At 33.6% G+C, this 20,505-nt stretch overlaps 3 protein-coding genes across 3 annotated transcripts; 1 reads left to right on the top strand and 2 right to left on the bottom strand.

Annotated features, from left to right (window-relative positions):
- The first annotated feature begins 708 nt into the window (after positions 1-708).
- LOC122581554 (photosystem II reaction center PSB28 protein, chloroplastic) lies at positions 709-2,597 on the top strand. Its single transcript, XM_043753785.1, has 2 exons — positions 709-921; positions 1,895-2,597. The coding sequence occupies exons 1-2, from the start codon at positions 846-848 to the stop codon at positions 2,362-2,364; spliced, it is 546 nt and encodes a 181-aa protein (XP_043609720.1). The 5' UTR covers positions 709-845; the 3' UTR covers positions 2,365-2,597.
- Positions 2,598-2,670: 73 nt separating this feature from the next.
- On the bottom strand, positions 2,671-5,156 carry LOC122581553 (subtilisin-like protease SBT1.2). Its single transcript, XM_043753784.1, has one exon. The coding sequence runs from the start codon at positions 5,119-5,121 to the stop codon at positions 2,788-2,790; it is 2,334 nt and encodes a 777-aa protein (XP_043609719.1). The 5' UTR covers positions 5,122-5,156; the 3' UTR covers positions 2,671-2,787.
- Positions 5,157-15,625: 10,469 nt separating this feature from the next.
- Positions 15,626-17,941, bottom strand: LOC122581474 (xyloglucan galactosyltransferase MUR3). The gene has a single exon (XM_043753705.1). It carries the CDS (start codon positions 17,800-17,802, stop codon positions 15,928-15,930), a length of 1,875 nt encoding a protein of 624 aa, XP_043609640.1. The 5' UTR covers positions 17,803-17,941; the 3' UTR covers positions 15,626-15,927.
- Between the last annotated feature and the right edge of the window lie 2,564 nt (positions 17,942-20,505).

Here is a 20,505-nt window from a genome sequence, read left to right as displayed (position 1 = left end):
ATAAAATTAGAAATGAAAAAACAAAACATAAAAAAATTAACTAAAAACCTAAAAAATCATACAAAATGAAAAATAAAAAATAAAAAAAATAATGAATAAATAAAGAAATAGAGTAGATCGGATCATCATTATCACTTTTCCGTTATCTATTTAATGAATTAGACGGAATTGCTGATGGAAATGATAATCACCAGTAGAAATAATTGTCGGAGACACATAATTAACAGATAGAGATAATCGACGGTAGAAAATAATGGCCAAAGAGACATGATAAACGGGTAGAAATGGCCGGAAAGAAAAAGAGAGCAATAGTGTATGTGTTTACTGTGTGAATCGCAGCTTTTAAGTGTGTGTTGGTGTTGGTTACTGTGTGCGTGTGTATTTTGGGAGGCGGAGGAAGAAGATAAAGGATGAAAGGTAATTTACGAAACTACCCTTCCGTGTATAATTTTAGTTGTAAGTTAAATGCTAATCTCAGCCATTGATTAGTTTGATCTAAGGGCTGAGATGCAGCCCTTTAGATGTATAGATAATTAGGGATTTATATAAACAAACCACTATAATTATAATGCACTAATTCTAATTTTTTTTACATCCTTACGTTTATAATGTTTCATTGTTTTGTAATGTTTGGTAAAGAAAGGGGAAGTAAAATTTTCCCTTATCCCTCCAAAAACTGAATGGCTAACATTTGCACACACCAACAATCCCTGCTACAAACACTTTGAACACTCACTCCCACCATAAATTTATCTCATTAAAACACTATCTTTTTTGGTTTTCTTTTCTTCTTCTTTACATATATATTTTGTATGTATATGATTTGTGTCTAATTAACAAAAACAATGGCGACTCTGCAAACTATGGCTGCCTTCTCATCACCACTTTCTCATTCTTGTCATCAACCTCGTTTCCTTTCAGGTAACCCTGCAGCTTCTTTTTGTTTTTTTGGTTAGGCCACGTACATTGTAGTAAAAAAAATCGTCATTCCTGAATAATTTATAGAGAAAAGTCTCTCTGGGCCAAGATAAGACTATCTACATCTTACCTCCCTCGTACAGTTTTTATGATACTAACAAGCGTAAAATTAAACTACAAAATTATTTCGCACAAGTCTGAGGTTGCCAATTATCTTTAAACTAAATAGATATATAACAATAGTACTAGAAGTATAGAAATTCATATATATTTGGTTGCCATGACCACCCTGGGCGTCACATAGCTCCGCCACTGGTTGTTGTTAGTATTTACTCTCTAAAAATGATATAAACCGCCTTTTGTAATATCTTCAGTTTTTGATACTAATACCTTCAGTATATCATCTTTTTTAGTGCTTTGATTTATGTAAATTATATAAAAGGGGTGGTTATTTTAGGAGTTGAGGATAGATGCTGTAATTTATTTCAGCAAGTGTAATTTTGGTAAATCATGTTTGTTAGGTGTTAAGTATCTTAATTGTATAGGGTTAATTTAGGTAAAAGGGTTCATAAACGTTCACGAACATAAACAAATGAGATAAACATATGTTCGTGTTGGCTCATTTAACTTGAGGAACATGTACTTAACAAACGAACTTCTCGATCGACTGTTCACCAAACGCTTTTCGTTTATATCCCTATTAAGAATGGTTATTGGTTAATACCTTTTACAAATCTCCGGCGTTTTTGCTACGCTTTTTGCCTGAAATATGAATGTTGTTTATTGTTATCCTAGAGTGATTTAGTGTAACCATAGGCATTTATTCCCCCGGGATGTTACCCAAGGACAATGAATCTATCACTGTCAAAGAATTATCCAGAGTCAATCTGATCAAACCCATATCTCTAGCGTGTTCTAGTATGATAATGTCTTTTAAAATTTTGTGCTTGATGCATCTTTGATTGTTTGTGTATAGGGATGACATCAGGAGTGGTTTGTCACAGTTCGCGTTCTGCATTCAGTGGTCAGGCATTGAGCATACCACTTTCAGGGCATTCCAAGAATCTCAAAAGCTCTCGAACGTTTACACTTCCTATAAAGATGGTGAAGCCGTCGATTCAGTTCATACCAGGTAAAGATGAACAAACTATACCAGATGTGAAGCTAACAAAATCAAGGGATGGGACTAACGGTATGGCTATTTTCAAGTTTGATGAACCATCGGTTTTTGACTCATCTGGTGAAGTTGGAGATATTACTGGATTTTTCATGATTGATGATGAAGGGACACTCCAGTCAGTTGATGTCAGTGCAAAATTCGTCAATGGAAGACCAGCTGGGATTGAAGCAAAGTATGTGATGCGGACTCCACGAGACTGGGACAGGTTCATGAGGTTCATGGAACGTTATGCCAATGTGAACGGCTTGCAGTTCGTTAAAAGCTAAAATAAGGCAATGTATATACATACCCTTCCCCAACCCTGTTCTCACACTCATCTTTTCTTACACTCTTGCTTTCATTGTGCTTTTGTTTACTGTAATTCGGTCATCCGAAATATGACACATTTGAGATATCATTTAGTTGCATAGGCAGACCTAAGGTGAGTACTGTCAACTGACATCACCTTCTCATTCATAAAATTTCCATTTTTTTTATATGATGAAAGAACACTTGTAGAGTTCGGTTGAGTCATTTGTTTGGATTTGGGGGGATTTTCGTATATTCATTTATGCGATTTGCAATAACAGGAATGAAGTGAAATGGTACATTCTTATTACAACTCTTCTGAGTCTTTATCAACTGATAAAGAATACAACAATACTTTTGAAATTTGAAAAACAAATCATCTTGACCTGTAAGTGCTAAATCTAATTATTGTTATGACTACCCTTTTTGTTAGATGACTTTGTAACTAGAATAGGACTTCGAATCTTGATTCTACTGTCCTTTACGTTCGTCCATGTTAATTGCCCTTGACCAAGTGTAGCTCGTTTGGACCCTGATGACTTTTTCATGATGAACCAAACTCGATAACTCAAACTCTGATTTGACCGTGAAAACGATAGTCTTCTTGGCCTGACACGTACTTTGACACCTTCTGGTGCCACCACTTTAACTGTGTAAACTGAGCTAGGCTTTCCCACATTCGTAACACGCCTTTTGATCATCTTACTAGTCATTCCTGATTTGAAAGTCACAGAAATGGAAGGGTAATTAAGGCTAAAACCCTTGTTCTTCTTCATGATATCAGGACAACTAACATTTCTGTGAGTTATAGTGAAAATCTCCGAATTTGTATACTTTATGGTGCATAAATGCATAATATACTCATTTGGAGTAATGTCGTATATCAATCCTGGTTCTATCGCTCTTTCGGGATTCACATGTCCAGCTCCCATTGCAAGAATCCCTGCAGGTTTGTTACCATCCATGATGGGTTTGCCATGATGGTCCGTTATATCAGTGCTAGTCATAAGGGCTGATTTGATGGCTGCAGGACTCCATTTTGGATGTGCAGAACGTATCAAAGCTGCAAGGCCGCCGACATGAGGGCATGCCATAGATGTTCCAGACATGACCGTAAAGTTGACTCTTCTATTATCTTGTGGCAGACTGGATGGCCCCAAATTCTGTGGCCAAGCAGCTATAATGTTAACACCGGGTGCAATGACATCCGGTTTAGGTATTACGGGGTCCAAGAAATTTGGTCCCCGTGATGAAAACTGAGCTACCGAAGGTCCTCTACTTTTACCTATTACTGTTCCCCCAAATATTATCCGACCCATGGGTCGTCTTGTAGAGTTGATGTAAGTCTTTAGTTGAACTGCTTCAGAAAACCCAATCAAAGTCGCCGGTAAAACATGTGTGTCGACCGAGTCTTCTTCCTCGTTTATCTCCGTATTTGCCAGAATCATGGCAGCACCACCAGACTCCTTCACAACTTGGCCTTTCTCTGCCCGCCCGTTAACTCCTCTGTCACAAACCACCATTTTTCCTTGTACTTTATCTTTCGGAAGAGAACCTTTGAAGCAATAATTGCTTCCTCGGTCTCCACCTGTTAAGTAAACGACTTCTAGTCGTTTTTGGGCACCCGGGTGGAAGTTCCCAGGATACATAGATTCTCCATAAAGAATCTTTCCATTTCCGATATGAACCACAGCCGGAAACCTTCTGTCAAGTGTGCTAGCACCAACAGTTGCAACCCATGGAGCCACATTGGCAACCGAATTTGCAATTGGCCCATTATTCCCGGCAGCACATATAACGGATATCTTGTGCTCCATGGCCCGGAAACTACCAATCGCAATGCTGTCATCATATAGAGGAAGTGGAAACCCACCAAGAGATAGCGAAAGGATGTCAACCCCGTCGCGGATTGCCATATCCATTCCTGCCAATATATCTGAGCTATAGCATCCACTAAACCAGCAGACCTTATATATGGCTATATGGGCTCCTGGTGCCATACCCCGGGCCTCCCCATCTGCATTTCCGAGCACACTCGCCATTGGGACCGTGGACCCCGCTGCAGTTGACGCGGTATGAGTCCCATGTCCATGTGAATCCCGAGGCGACACATACTCAGATACTTCATTTTCAGTTGGAAACAAAGAAGCAACCCGGTGCCCTTTACTAAAATATCTGGCACCTATGAGCTTTTTGTTACAGTTCGAAGAATTAAAATCATCTCCTTGTTGGCAAATCCCTCTCCATTTCGAAGGAACAGGGGGCATATCTCGGTCATTGAAACTCGGGCTTTCGGGCCAAACCCCGGTGTCAAGTACTCCGATGATCGATCCTCGACCAAACCCGGACTTAACCCAAGCACCATCTTCATTTGTCGGGCTTAACCCCAAAAACTTATAAGAATAAGTAGTTTGAACATTATGCACCCGGTCTGGTCTTATGGCTACCACATGTTGCATCTTACGAATCACCTCTAACTCGTGTTCTGACAGCTGAGCTGCAAAACCCTCCATGGATGAGTCGTAAGAGTACAAAAGACGTGAAGAAGGTTCGTCGTCGATGGTTTCCTCAAGAAACGAAAGGTGCCAATGAAGCTTGGAAGCGAAAACCAAGGGAGACATTGCTTTGGGATGGAGTTGAACAATGTAGGTTTTGAGGAGTTGATGAGAATAAGTTTGGATGCTAAAAAAATGTAGTAAAATGGCTGTACAAAAAATGAAGGTTTTGGATGCCATTGTATTGTATTGTAGTTGTAATAAGTAGTGAAATGTGAAATGTGTTTGTTGGTGAAGAAAATATTGCATGGAAAGTGTAGTATTTATTATGTGCGAAAAGCAGAACAGAATTCAGATATGGGGTCTGAAACGAATGGATAAAACTCGTGAAAATTAAGGGCTCTTCATCACGAGGATCTTTTGTTACATAGTAGTATTTGATTGTGTGTGTGTGTGTGTGTGTGTGTGTGTGTGTAAGTGTGTTGTGGGGAGCTTTGTTTTCACGAGATGTTTTTTGGTTGGGTTTATTACACCACATGAACAAAATTTGGGTAAATAATACTGAGACAAATAAGCCTAATTTTGAATCTTAAAAGAGGAAGAGACTTTTTTTCAAAAGGTTTTTGTTTTTTCTTTCTCTGCAATGAGTTGTAAGCAAGTAAAATGAAAAATGTCCAAATTTAGTATATTCAAGTATTAGTATGCAAAATTTCTTAACCACCTTTTGTAGCTTATAGTTTATGAATAAATAAGGTATAAAATTCTGTAATAGCCATTGATTTTCTCTTATGATCAATTTTTTCATGAAATCTCATGCTTAAGCTTATGAAAATCATATATTCAAGCTCATATCTACCAAACATACTCATAAATCATAATATCTAATGGTTCACTTATAGTGGTCTCTTATGTTTCCTTATTTCTTTTCTTTTTCTTTAAACTAATGGCAATGACATAGAGCCTTGGTGTGTTATACTCATAATATCCAATGATTCACTTATAGAGTTATAGGGGTATCCATGTTTCTTTAGCAAAATGATGTTCAAGACTTCAACTTGTGACACTTGCTAATGCCTAAAATAGTAAGGTGCTACTAATTCTTTAACAAAAGATATTAACTTTATGCAAGATAAATTAGTCAAATTAAAGCTGTTTGAAGACAAAAAGTCAAATACAAAAGGTCTGAGTTACCTCAATCACTCAATGAATGGTCATAGTACATATGATATCATATAGCTATAGTACATTATTCGGTTATATTGTATGGAAGTTTGATATTTGACTTTATATATAAAAAAGTGATGAAACATTGTGATTCTCTTTTCTTTCTTTCAAACGGAAGAGGTTCATTGATGTTTGTTTGGGAATATGGGAATGTTGATATGTGACATGTCATAAGGTTATTGATGGTCATAGGGCTCCATCATTTATTGTTCTTACAATATACTTACACTTATATCTAATACATTTATTTCATAACAGGCTCCAAAAGTCCCAGGTTATTTTTTATTTTTATTTTGAACTGCAAATTTATAAAAGTCCCAGGTTTTGCTTGTTTATGTTTGTCTATATTCACAACTCATAATTATATATACTAGTCAATACAATTGTAGTCTAGTTAAATAGTAGCCTAGTGATCAATAGGTTACATCTTAAGGATAATTAGAGAAAGGCTTAAAAACAGTCACAAATATATCTCAAATGAGCCTCGTTTCTCCTCTCTAGGCTAAATAAACTGAATAAAGAACACTTTATCCATTTGTAACTATTTACATTTTTATTACTTAATGGATCAATGATCAATCCAATTCATTTTGCGACCCTTAGATGTCATCAATACCAAAAGGTTTGAGTTTAATTGTGTTAACAGTTGTTTAATGCCATGTCCAAAAGAAATTATGAGCTTTATAAACGCTTTAGGTGTGTATAATAACAATAAGTTTCTGGTTCTAATTATGTTAAATACTATCAACATCAATGTTAGCCTTTCAAATAAATAAAAATAATAATTAACAGCGTCAATGAGCTCTTGGTCTAATGGTCTAGGTGGGAGGTTTTGTATTTCTAAATGTCACAGTTCAACTCTAGGCATTGATGTTTGATTACCAACTTAGGAAAAAACTAATTACCAATAACCAACGTTTTCCGTAAAAATATATATCCAAAATAGAAAATTAATAAATTTGAATGTTGATGACTAATAATATTATTCTACCGATTATGATTCATAATGGCAAAAGCTTAAAGCCTGATTTTTTTTATTTATTATTTTTTTTCCCTAAAACTCAACCATTTTTAGTTTTTTCCTCGTTTTAATTTTTAAAGTTCTACATATCATCTTAGGGTACGTTTGGTAGGGAGAAATTGAGAGAAATGAAATGATGCACAGAAATAAAATACAAAGAAATGAAATTAGGTGAGAAACTCAATGATTTCCATTGTTTGGTAATAGTGGGGAATTGGGCTATGAAATTAGCAAAGAAATCAACTATCTCGTTTGGTGACAATCAAAGAAATGAAATGAAAAATAATTTAATTTAGATTTTTATAAATTTTTAATGAATAAAACTAAGAAATATATATATAAATTAAAATTTTCAATTTAAAATGATTTATAAATAACTTGGCCAGTAACAAATAATTTCAAAACAAACAAGTTCCATGTTTAGATCTATTAATAATAAAATAAAATAATATGAAAGCTTAAATAAAATCTTTGATCTTCGCTGGAGAAAAATGAAACACTCAAAACTATTGGATTAATGACCACTCAATTAAAGATGATAAGGATATATATATTTCTGATTCAATGATCCAAAGTTCCAAACAAAATGTCAAAATGAAGTAGATACAATAACGGGAGTTGCCAACAATAAAAAGGTAAAAATATGTGAGACATAGATCTGGAAAAAAATAAAAGGTAATAATAATCAAAAACCTTTGTATCATGCATCACACAAAGTGTGGGACGTTGATCTGCAAAGATGAAAAAAAGCATCAAATAGATGAAAGAGAGAAAATTTAAGTGTAAGAAGAAAAAGTGAAGATAAGTTTTGGAGTCTATCATTCAAACAAACAAAGATAGTTGAAATATGCAAGTCACGTGTTTGGACTTTTTATATCTTTGTTTTAAGCTACAGATTGTTGAGGAAATGATATCTCCGTGTCTTACATTTGTCCTTTAAAAATGAGGAGAAATGCTTTTCTTTACAAATGGAGAGGAAATCAAATTGTGAACAAATGCTTTTCTCGGGAAATTGAAATCTCCGTCACCCAATCTCTCATGTACTACCAAACAATGGAAATGTAAGCATTTCCATTTCTCCATCCTCATTTCATCCAACCAAACATACCCTTGTAGTTTTACATCTCACTTCTCTCAAACCTTGCTTATGACCGAGATTGGATATCATTAACTTTTAACATAAATACCTTAAACTATCTCCAATGGGGTGCCCTTAGGTGTCCTTGTATATCCTTTGTCGTTGAAGTTTGTCTAAAAACTAAGGATTTTTTGAAGGATGCCTTTACCTAAAGACATGTCCTTACTTGTACTTACCTAATATATTTTTGTTTTTAGTTTGAGTTAAAGGATATGTAAATATATGTAAGGATGTTTGTATGGTTGGATATAAAATTATATGATTCGAAGGATTTATAATGATGTATAAGGATTTGTAAGATGTGACAGCTCAAAGCGTCCTTAGCATTGAAGATAGTTTTAGTGTCGAGTTATATGACTCGGTTTTCAACTATTAGGTGACTAGTTTCAACAGGTTTGATAACAAATTGCGGGCCTAACTTCAACCGAGTGGAGCTGTCTATATAAGTAATGGTGCAACACTGCAACCGGTCATGACACACATGCATTTTGCGGGTGGGTCTGCAACCCAACTAAACCGAAAGCATACGCGCTAACAAAGTTGGATTGGGACTCTTTAGACTTTAGGGTGCTTGACATATGGCTTAATGGACTATGGAGTATCGACACTAATTGGCCCACACTACAATTTACCACTTTAACCAATTTCATCATTTCATTTGTATGCTATTAAAATGAATTCATTTTAAGTCACATATATATTATATAGTTTAATTTAACCAAGAAAGAGTTAGTCTAATGGTCAAGAAAACACTTGATAACCTTAAGGTATTATGTTCGATCCCTGCTTGATACAAAAAATAATTCCTTTAAGGTGTTCGTTACCAATGAAGCCTACACCTACATGTGAAGTTTAAATACGCGAGTTCGATCCTTCAGGGTGCCCAAATCATGTAGGGATTAGGATGGAGGTATTGTACCGGCATCATATGACTCATACAGGATGAGTTAATGGATATCCAATTAAAGTACCGGGACTAGGGTTATGCAACACATACCTTAAATTGTTATTTATTTATGTAATTACTCACCTGATGAAGTTGGATGTTAAGGGACAACACGATGCCGCTACTACGTGCATCATTTTGTCTTGGTTAACTACTACAACCATCTGTCTATAGTTAAAAAGTTAGGTTAAGAACCTCAAAATTTACAAGAACTTTTAGATATTTTTAAATCAATCTCTACCATAGATAATTATTTATATAGTGATTGTTTTTTGAAGACATAGATTTTTATCTGTTATACAATTATATGGAGACATGGATTTATGACCATACATGCATGAATAATGTCATGAGCATATGTATACAAGTCGAGCATATGCATGCAAGTTGATAAATGTACATAGAACATATGTAATGTATGAGCATATGTCAATAAATGCTTTATGAGATACTTAGTGATCAAATGTACCTCGATAATCATGTTAACATCTATAACAATTATATAATTATATAAATATATGTAAACAGTTATGCAATGAATAAGTTTAATTTAAAAAAGATCTGTAAGGGTCCTTTCAATTTTTGAAGTTCCTAATGTATCATTTCAATATATATATATATATATATATAAGATTTTTTATAGTTTTGAAAATAAGAAAACTTTCTATATATATATATATGGGGGATGGGAATATAAGGCTGTCGGGTATCTAAGCTTAGGTGTAGAATACTCACATATTGTTTTTTAATCCATAAAAATCATGGGGGCCCATGCATTTATTCATTAAACAAGAAATAATAAAATATTAGTATGTGAGGGGTTCCACACCTAAGCTTAGGTGCCGGACAGCCTTATATTCCCTTTTCCCTATATATATATAATCTGTCAAATAGTGTCTTATCACGTTTAATATGTTAGAAACAACATGAATGCGTGATTAACACAATTATCAAACATGAAAACGACTCGTGTAACACCTGACTCTGATAGTTTGAGCGTGACTGGTTACTAGAAATGTTAAATGTTTCCCTAGAATGCTAAAAGTAATTATTAAAATAAAATTTTTTTTTGCCGAATGTATTTTTTTTATCACAAATTTTATCGTGTCTAAACAGTACCCAATTTATCAGCTCTAATATACATGCTTCATGTGAGTCAATTTGCCAACGGTCATACCTTTACGCTTTAACATTTAACTAACACAAATTTGTTTGGCAATCAATTGTCTTTATGAAATCTCAGTAGCAGCAGGGAAATTCGATATAATAATCTGAAACTTATCATTATTTTAATGGGTCGTGTCAATGTTGTACAAGTACAAGTACCGTAAAAGTTTATTAGTTTTGGATATGCCTAAAAGATTTGAAATATTGATTCTAGTAGGATTGAAATGTCAAATATTAAATGTTGAATATCGCCCATGGTTACAAATGAATTAGAAAACAACATAGAAGTGTTAGTGACGTACAAAATTAAGCATATAATTTATATGTACCAGCTTTTTTTTTTTTGAACAGCTAAAATTTTATAAATACTAAGCTCCGGCAAGATATTAGAGAAACTACAATAAAAGAGAAGGGCTCACCGCTCATTTACCAAAGTTGCCAGCTAAACTAGATTTCCTATAATGATTTGAAATCCAAAAGTAAGACAAAGAAATAATGGTTTGGAGGACGTCTCCACACGATTTGTCACTAGCCTGATGAATGATCAAATTTATATACTTTCAAAGTGACCACCACCATACAAAACAAGAAGCTTCCAACCAACGTTTAAACTTAGTAGGGTATGGTGATGCATGAATCCAAAGTTATATGTACTAGCTTATATACATGCTTCCAAAGTTATATGTACCAGCTTATATACATGCTTTTAGTATTTTCATATATTTTTTTACAAAACTTAAGTTTTATATAACAAGTCTCTCTTAAAATTCAAGACTCCATAGCAAACTGGGCCTCCCCTTCGACCATAGTGTGTCAGACACTCGAAACTGTTGACGACGCAAATCTATGGAGGCCCGAAGGTGCCAAGAATTCCATTCATATAAACACCAGGACACACCATAACTCGAATACAAGATCATTTTTCTTCCAACCCATACAAAAGCACTATATATATGCTAAATGAGGGTCAAGCTATAAAGTTGAAACCATATAACATATACACATTCTTGAAGTTTTACATGTTTGAATGTGAGATTTTGAATTTATTAGTTAAAAGAAGATGAAGAAGAAATTGTGTCTGGGCTAACTCATTCAGTCTGGTGAGGATAATGCAAGCAAACTAGCAAAGAATAGTTGTCAGGCCCGTCACGGTTAACCAGCCCATGAGAGAATTGATTCATTGGCCTTATTGATGTTTTAACATTGTGGATCAGGTTGCTTCATCGTAGCTACCTGCGAGGCTACTATTGGGCTCATGAATCATTAAAATATAGAACTGTTGATTGGACAGTAATTCAATTTGTCAACAATACTTTTTAACTAGATTTTAGACTCATATACACGGATTTACGATATTTTTAATATTAGATCTTCATACATTTAAGTCATTAAAGCTTATTGAAGATATACGTTCTAAGAGTTATATTTTACAAGTTGTAGTACAATAATATAGGTTCGTCACGGTCATTATTAGCTGAGACATATTGATGGAATTGTTTGCCGTAGTCATTCCAAAAGGCACATGGTATAATAATTGCTCTATTATAAAATATTTTGAAACCAGTTGTACTCATAATGTGATATTCTTATGAAAGATTATTAAAATTTAAAATATAAACATACTTGTGATCCTATACTTGAAATTCAGGTATATTTATTTGATCATGATGTGTGCCCATAACATGAATAAGTTTATTATCAATCACTTGTCTTATGATAATTAGATAACAATTATGACTGTTTTTATATTCTTTGATAACAATAATTAGGACTCTTAATTTGAGTGACAACTGTAACTTTAAACATTAATACACAAAACTAATACATAATAAAGGAAAAAATTATGTACCTTTTTTATTGAGAGATGGAATGAATCTTGAATGAAGTTCATATTGATTTGGATTTAGTATTTAAGTAACCCCTTGTTGTAAATCGTGTTTTATTCTATGATCGTCCTATATTCTGTGATTCCTATTGTGTTTAGGATAATTTTGTTGTATATCATCATCAATTATTATGTTTGAGATATGTATCTAGAGTTCAAATTGTGTTTATATTAAATATGAAACCAAATATTAATATTTATAATCTATAAAAATCTAATCCAACATTTGTTAATAAGTCATTAGGTTATCAAATAAATTTTTGTAGACAATATTTCGTCTGTTGAAATTTTTTTAATTAATTAAATGATTGTAAATTTTAAAAAGTTCTCTTAAGTAGATGGCTAAAGTAAATATAAATTAAGTATTCGGGACTAAAAAGTGTAAATTATTTATGGAAAACAAAAAAGTGTAAATTAATAAGACTTTTTCTACAAATTAATATAAATACTAATATAATAATATATTTGGATAATGATTATTAGTATTTTTAATTTGTAGTTAATCTAAATGATGACATAAGCGATAATCAATTGGATAAAATAGCGATTTGATTGGTTAATAAGTCATTAGTTTAACTGTCTTATATTATATACTAGATTTTAGGCCCGTATCTAATATACGGGTTTACGATGTTATCAATATTAGATATTAATTTACCATGATTCCAAATTTAGTTTACTTTTTTTAGTAATAAAAAAGGTTTATGTATTAAAAGTTTGAGTTTAAATTGAAATATTTTTAAAAAAAATGTTAATCGAAATTGTTTACTGTGACATGTTTAGTGATATTTGAATATTATAAAATCATAATATGTTCATTAAAGTTGTGGATTATGACATACTTAACGGTATTGGAATATTAAAAAATCATAATAAGTTAGTATCATTTTATTTGTATTATTGTTACACATTGTATATTACATATTTATTTTACACTATTTGAAATAGTATATTTTTCAGATTTAACATATCTTAAATATTTCAATTAGAGTATGACAAAATTATATATATGTGTCATGACAATATTAGGTAAATTAAAAAAGGATAAAAATACAATTAGTTTTAAAATGTTAATATATTTATATTAAACGTGATTTATATTTAACTAATTAATTTTTTTTTTATTTGATACGACGTAATATTAAGATGAATATTAGTTATTATTCTATCAGATATATATATTAGTTATTATTTTTCGAATATATATTAGTTTTTTTTATTTATTTAATATATTGGAATTGTTTGTTAAACATCTTGTCATGGGGGATTTTAACATATACTTGTCTCCCGAAGAAAAAAGTAATTTATGATGAATAGTAAGAAAAAAAGTGTAAATTAAAATTAATTTATTTAAAGATTTAGATAAAAATTCAAATTAATATTCTAAATTAAATGGGTAGTGGATGTTATAGATAGAACGAATCATTAAATATTGTTGAAGATCTTTCAGTCGGATTAAAAGTCTTATATCGATTACAACGTACTTTGTTTTAATTGTTTTTAAGTTTTGAATGATATATCCAAATTAACTTAGTTGATAACTATACCGCTAAAACTAATTAAATTAAATCATGTAAATATTTAAATGATGACATCATCAATTTTCAAGTTGTTAAAATTGAAAGCTATGATTGGTTAATAAGCTATTAGTTCAGTTGTCTTTTAGTATATATAAAGATTAGGATTAGGGTTCGAACAAAAAACTTCTCCTTAACAACACCGGTTAAAAATTTTTATGGGTCTATACCGGCTGAGACATGAGGTGGAGTCGATACTACAGTGAAGGGTGAACTATATTATATTTACCATTTTCATTATTTCTTTTCTTTCATTTCTTATACTCTAGCGAGTGAAGAAAAAGTGCAAGTTTTGAATGAGTGTTGAGTTGAATGAGTGTTGAGCCCTTTAACAGCTGCTTCTGCCTCCCTGAAACAACCATATAGTATTTGTGGAAAATGGTTTTAAAAAACCTTACAACACCTATGTCTAGATACACTTTCAAAATTAAAGAAATATTTTATAAAGAGCTATACGTGAAACCATCCCGAGAATGGTCTTGTAAACCAATTAACTTCTTATATGATATGCTAATTTAGTTCTATCAAAATATAATACATCAAGAAACAGAGCTCTTTTAATGTAACAATTGAATACCAAAAGAATTTGAAAACAGCAGTCTAAAGCTCAACCATTATCCAGTAAGCGAAGTCAAATGTTCTTAATTCACTAAAAGTTAGATTTTGTATCTAACAAAAAGTCAAAAGGTAGTGTTATACACGTTTACAGCCTGCCAGCCTGGAAATCAGATATAGCCCATACAGCTTTCTTAATAACCGGCAGCCCAAAATGTCAAAAAAATGTCTAAACTGGCAAATCTATACTACGGTGAACTATTATATTTTAATAGAATGGGCGGGTTAGGTAATTAATGAAAATGGATAATTTTTGGCACAAAAATGAGTTAATCCGAAACCAATGTTTTAAAAGCCTGGATTTTAGTTATAGCGGTGCAGAAAATTTTTTGGTATTATCGGTATTATCAAAAATACCGATTGGTACAATTATTTTAATTTCTTTTATTTTTTTTTTATATAAAAATCTTACAAAACTGGTTAGAATTTGACAAAAATAGTCGTAATACAATTATAATTCACTCGAAAATAATACTATATAGGTATTTCATAACAAAATATAAGTTTTAAAGTTCACAAATAACAAAAAATGATATCAAAGTATCATAAAAATAACTTTTTTTAAAAAAATGCAATTTTTTTTTTTGAAAATACCGGAATGGTATTACCGGGGGGAAATACCAGGAATACCGGCCGGTATTGAATATGAATAATACCGGAAAAATACCAGGCTTAAAATAGCATAGGATTCTCCGATACCAGTAATACCGATGAGTTTATACCGGTATTTAAAACATTGTCCAAAACACTTTTTGTCTACGATATGCAACTCTTAAGACTACTATGATTGCAAGAATTTAAATTCAGATTTATTCAATAGTAATTCTAAATATAAATCATTCCTGAGATTTTAAGCATTTATTTACATTGGAGAAAACTTTCAATATGTTTAACCCGTTCCTATTTAAGCTACTTAAAAGAAAGAGCAATTTAATCATTCAAATGTTGGAAATAAAACATAACTAAAATCAACGCGTACTTCATTCCGGTTATGCGCGTTTAAGAAAAAGATTCAGTTGCAACTAAGCATTCAACAATAAAAAGACTTAAACTTTCATGGTCTAAAGTAACAAATCTATGCAATTAAACATTCGACAATTAAAATAATGATTATGTCGTGTTCTAAATGACAATCTAAGATGTAAATAAACCGATAGAGCTCAAGATACAATTAAAAAAAGTAAACCTTTTTACTTTGGCATTCTTGTTTAAGTGATATGTAAGAGAATCGAGAGTTCGTGTAACAGAATGTGTATATGAATATCATTACAAAGAATCAAAAATCAGACAATAAAAAACTATATATTAGTAGCAAAATTATGGTTTCTCTGCTTCCTGCTTCAAGCACTGAATGGGCAGACAACAAACTACATAGTAAACTCTAATATGAGTATCATGTATCAACGACATTTAAATTTTTAAACCAACGTACCTCCGTCACATTTTTGTGCTGCTCAACGCAGTGGAAGTTGGTCATGAGTGGTCTCTTTGCTCGTTTTTCCAAGAATTCTTTGCTGCTTCTGCTGCTGCAGAACCATCTGGATCATTGTTTCCATCATTCGGTTTTGGTTTAGAGAAAAAGGGATCCCATTCATGAACGCCCACATACTCGCCTTCATCTAATAAAGCATACTTCCAACTTAATTCTTCAATGAAATCTTCATCAGTGCGACCTTCAATGATGTCTTTCCTCAATCTTGTCACCTTGTTGATAATTGCTTGAACAGATACATCAAATGCATCTTTGTGAGAGTGTAGTTTTGAACGAGGGTCTGCATATATCAGCCTTGGGATCAAATTTATGACCTCCTCTCTCATCTTCTTGACCTGTTCCGGCGGGATTTGACCTAGTCGTTCTTCTAAACTTATATTCTTCTTACGAAGATCATCCTCTGGGATAAACACAGAATACATTGTGTAATTTTTTGGGAGATGCCATGTATATTGTGTGTACGCAGAACCAGGATGAAAAAAGACCGGAATGCAACCAGCCAACATTGAGTCAAACGCTGATCTTCTTGTATATGAATCACCTTGTGGTTGAAGACAGAAAACTGAGCTCTGGAACATCTGCATTATACTACTAGGGGAATGACACTTGCTCTCACCAAGATCACATTCTAAAAGCTTTCCAACACTTGAACTTTTGCACTGATCAATAAGCTGACCCCTAATTGATTTCGGATTATCAGGACGAGGTGCCCCAGCAAAACAGAACAGCCATTTCCTATCTAAGTTCATCATCCGATCCTGCCACGCAAACACCTCAGCATCCTTTGACGGATGAAAATAAGTAGGATAAGGAATGGCAAAATCATTCGCATTCCACGGACTAGATTCCACCACAAGCATGGACATGTTTTTAGCAGCCGGCAGAAACAAAAGCTTACTCCCCCAATCCGTTTCCTCTTCACTCAATCTCCTAAAATCCCACGTGATCCTACCCGCAACAAGAAAATGATCCTTGCCTCCCATTATCCCCCACTCGGGTCTCTTCTGCAACCAATCAACAAGATCAAGAGACGCAGCATCCCTCATAGATATATTATACCCCCAAAGATACCGAGCAATATCAAACCCCGCATAAAAAGGCACAAATATAGCCGCAGCAAGCGAAGAATCATTAGTCAAACACTCATACTGCTTCATCCTATTACTAAAAATAACATCCACCGCAAACTGATTCGTTGCATACCATCCATTATCCGAAAACACCCCTTCAGTATTCTCCAATGGCGGTCCAAGTCCAGCATTCGTCGTGAACTTACACATATTCGTCCATTTACTTAAACTCCTACATTGCTTAAGCATATCCTCATTAAACCTAGAAGGAAGATCATGTACATAAACATATCTCCCTCCACACGGATCACTCTTATTCTCTACCGTCCTCATTGCCTTCATAAACGGAAAACGCTCAACTTCCCTCCTATCTACGTCCGTTTTATCAACTTCCGTCCTATCTACATCCGTCTTATCAACTTGATCTAGTGTAGGTTCAACTACATTATCTAATTTATCACCAAATACCTTATTCATGTCATTACTATGTTCAACCGGACGATCCGGTTCGGGCTTATCAGTATCGGGCTGTTCAACTACAGGCAAACTAGTCTCGATGGGACGACGAACAACCGGAATAGCTTCCGGAGTTACGGAATCATACGAAACAGAGCTATTAAGTTGAAGAGATCTACCACCAATTATAATAAAATGAAAATATAATAAAAATCCCCAAAATAACACACAGAGAAAACCTAACACACAAACACGAGATTTTTGTGATTTATTATTATTTCCTTTTTCCATTTGATCTGATGATATATTCACCGGTGAACGCCGTCTCATTACATACACAGATTCTATGTATTCTTTCTAACTTATTAAACTTAACATAATAATTACATGTATATATATATAGATATATATATGTATATGTGTGTGTATAAAGTCTGATTAAATCAGGTAAAAAGATATGACAAACAGATCCAATAGAATCAGAGTTTTGATGATGAAACTTACTTGTAGAGAGAGAAAATCTAGAGAGAGGTGATTTGGAGGTGATGATTATGATTGATTGATGAACAAATTGTGGTTTTTATATGAATTTTTTTGAGTAATGAGCCAGTCCAAGGAGAGTGAATAGCGTAGGTTAGCATTGATGGTGTAAGTTAGCGCGGGGAAGCAGGATTAGCGTAGGTTAAGTTGACTGGTGTATGTTAGTGTGATTGGCGTACGTTAGTTAAAAATTTGTTCATTCCTGCTTCCCCTGGATGTGTCGGTTGATGTTACAACTTTCGATGCCATCATGCCAAGTGGAGTTTATGACGTCTTTTTAAAACACAACCGGAAGGAAAATGATTAAAAATTAAAAAATAAAATTAATTTAGCTAAATTCCTCCTAATACCATAAAAATTGCATAATTTTTTTTTTAAAGTATATAATAATTACAAAATTACAACAACTTGAACTTTAACCAGTCCTGCCACAACAGGCTTTTATGTTTAGTTCTACTTTTATACCAAAGAAACCCCATCGCTTTGATACTTTGCAATATACCCAAAACATTCACAGCAACGTTTTTAAACTTGGTTTTATTTCTCGCCTTTCAAATGCACCAACAACTAATAAAAATGATCCCTTTAATGGCTTCCTTTTATGTACCACTTTTGCCAAGTTGTAGTTGATGAAACTCGATAAGATCTTTAATATTGAAAACAAAAAATGGTTTCGAGTTGCAGCACTCCTGTATGGACTACCAAATTCTCGCTGTCACGTTACATTCATAAAATAAGTGATCAGCCGTTTCAATTCCTTCCCCACACAGCCCGCAACTCGCCTCACCAAAGCCATAATTACAAGCTTGTAACGCTTGCATTGTTGGGATTCGATCCATCACCGCCCTCCACATAAGCAAATTGCATTTGCGAAGGATCCATTTGCACCAATCAAAAACGTATCGGTCGCTGTAATCCTTATTGTTGTTCAAAAACTCCTTCACATTCCTTACTATCAAATCACCGTCCTTCCCTCCCTTCCACACCTACCTGTCATGTCTATGTAAACAAACGACCCTAGAAAGTAACGAATTCAAACTGGCCCATTCACCTATTTCCTCTGTCGACGTGGGCTGCCTAGCCCAATTCCAGCTTCCCAACCTTTTTATCATTATCACACCTTTTAGCAACCACAACCTTTTTATCACATTTCGAGTTTAAACAGGTGTGGAAAGTTATCTTTCAATGGCCCATTACCAACCCAATAGTTCGTCCAAAACTCGATACCCATACCATCTTCCAGTTCCCCTTTTAACATATTAAATATACCCTTACCATCAATTCTAACATAATCCACGAGTTTAACAATGTTTTTCCAAGTACCTGGTAACTCTTTGTTGCAAGGAATATGATTCCATCTTCTTTTGGTGTCGTAAAGTATAGATATGACTCGTCTCCATAAGTCGTGGGGTTGATTTATGAATCTCCAAACCCATTTAGCGAGAAGGGCCACGTTAATGTCCCTAAGCCTACTGATCCCCAACCCACGCCTACACTTGGACAACGCCACTCTTTCCCACGATACCCAGTGTATCTTCCTTCCAAATTCTGAGTTGCCCCAAAAAAAACTTCGAATTAATGTCTCGAGACCCTTAATAACTTTCACAAGGACCTTAAAAATGGAAAAAAAAAAATATGTAGGCAAGCATTCCATAACAGGCTTTGATTAGAGTTACCCTTCCTGCCATTGACAGACAACGCGCCTTCCACCGAGAGAGGCTGGATTCAAAAATATCAAAAAGAAAAATCCCAATTGGCCACCTTGTTCATGTTAGCACCGATCATGATACCAAGATGGACAAAAGGGAGACTGCCCGTCGCACAATTGACCCTCTTTGACATAATTAATTTTTTCCTTAATCTTGTTCCTTTTCGCATTATCATCTTATTGTTAGAATGATTTTTAAGCTATTTAGTTAAAATGATGAGAAAATGTCACAAATGGTCCATCTAGTTTGTCATATTCGCATTTTGCCCACTATGCTTTTTTTTCATTGCAAATGGTCCCTTACTTTTCCATTATCATTGCTAGAGACCCCTGATACTAACTTCTGTTAACTATGACCGATTAAAGAGGGTATGATTGTCCATTCAAATATCACCACCACTATATTTCCTTTTGAACAGCACAACCACTATATTTACACTATTTTTTTACCTTCTCTCTCATAAATATCCAAATTAAACTTGATACTGTATTTCTTTCCTTTTATATAAAAGATAAAGGGAATCCATATCTATATCATCTTCATCTATAAACCAACCAAATCCATCTTATCTCTCTATATATCCATCAATCTCTATGTGTCTCTCTCTCTCTCTGCTCTCTCTCTCTCTCTCTCTCTCTATATATATATATATATATATATTTTATCTACAACAGTGAAATTTAAAGAATGGAAAACTGGGAATGGTGATGGTGTGTTACTGCGGATAGGAGTGTTCAAAACCGGGTTTTTCTTATTACTTCATCGGCAGACATGGATGATGATG

The sequence above is a fragment of the Erigeron canadensis genome, chromosome 9 (assembly GCF_010389155.1).
Source record: "Erigeron canadensis isolate Cc75 chromosome 9, C_canadensis_v1, whole genome shotgun sequence".
In the NCBI taxonomy this organism is placed as follows: domain Eukaryota; kingdom Viridiplantae; phylum Streptophyta; class Magnoliopsida; order Asterales; family Asteraceae; genus Erigeron; species Erigeron canadensis.
Note: the sequence above shows the minus strand (reverse complement) of the source record. Positions and strands in the feature narration are given on the sequence as shown.

Excerpts from the sequence above, each read along its gene's own strand:
- LOC122581554 (XM_043753785.1), top strand. The coding sequence starts at position 846 with ATGGCGACTCTGCAAACTATGGCTGCCTTCTCATCACCACTTTCTCAT. Across the intron at positions 922-1,894 it reads TCAACCTCGTTTCCTTTCAG|GGATGACATCAGGAGTGGTT; the intron begins GTAACCCTGCAG and ends GTTTGTGTATAG.
- LOC122581553 (XM_043753784.1), bottom strand. The coding sequence starts at position 5,121 with ATGGCATCCAAAACCTTCATTTTTTGTACAGCCATTTTACTACATTTT.
- LOC122581474 (XM_043753705.1), bottom strand. The coding sequence starts at position 17,802 with ATGAGACGGCGTTCACCGGTGAATATATCATCAGATCAAATGGAAAAA.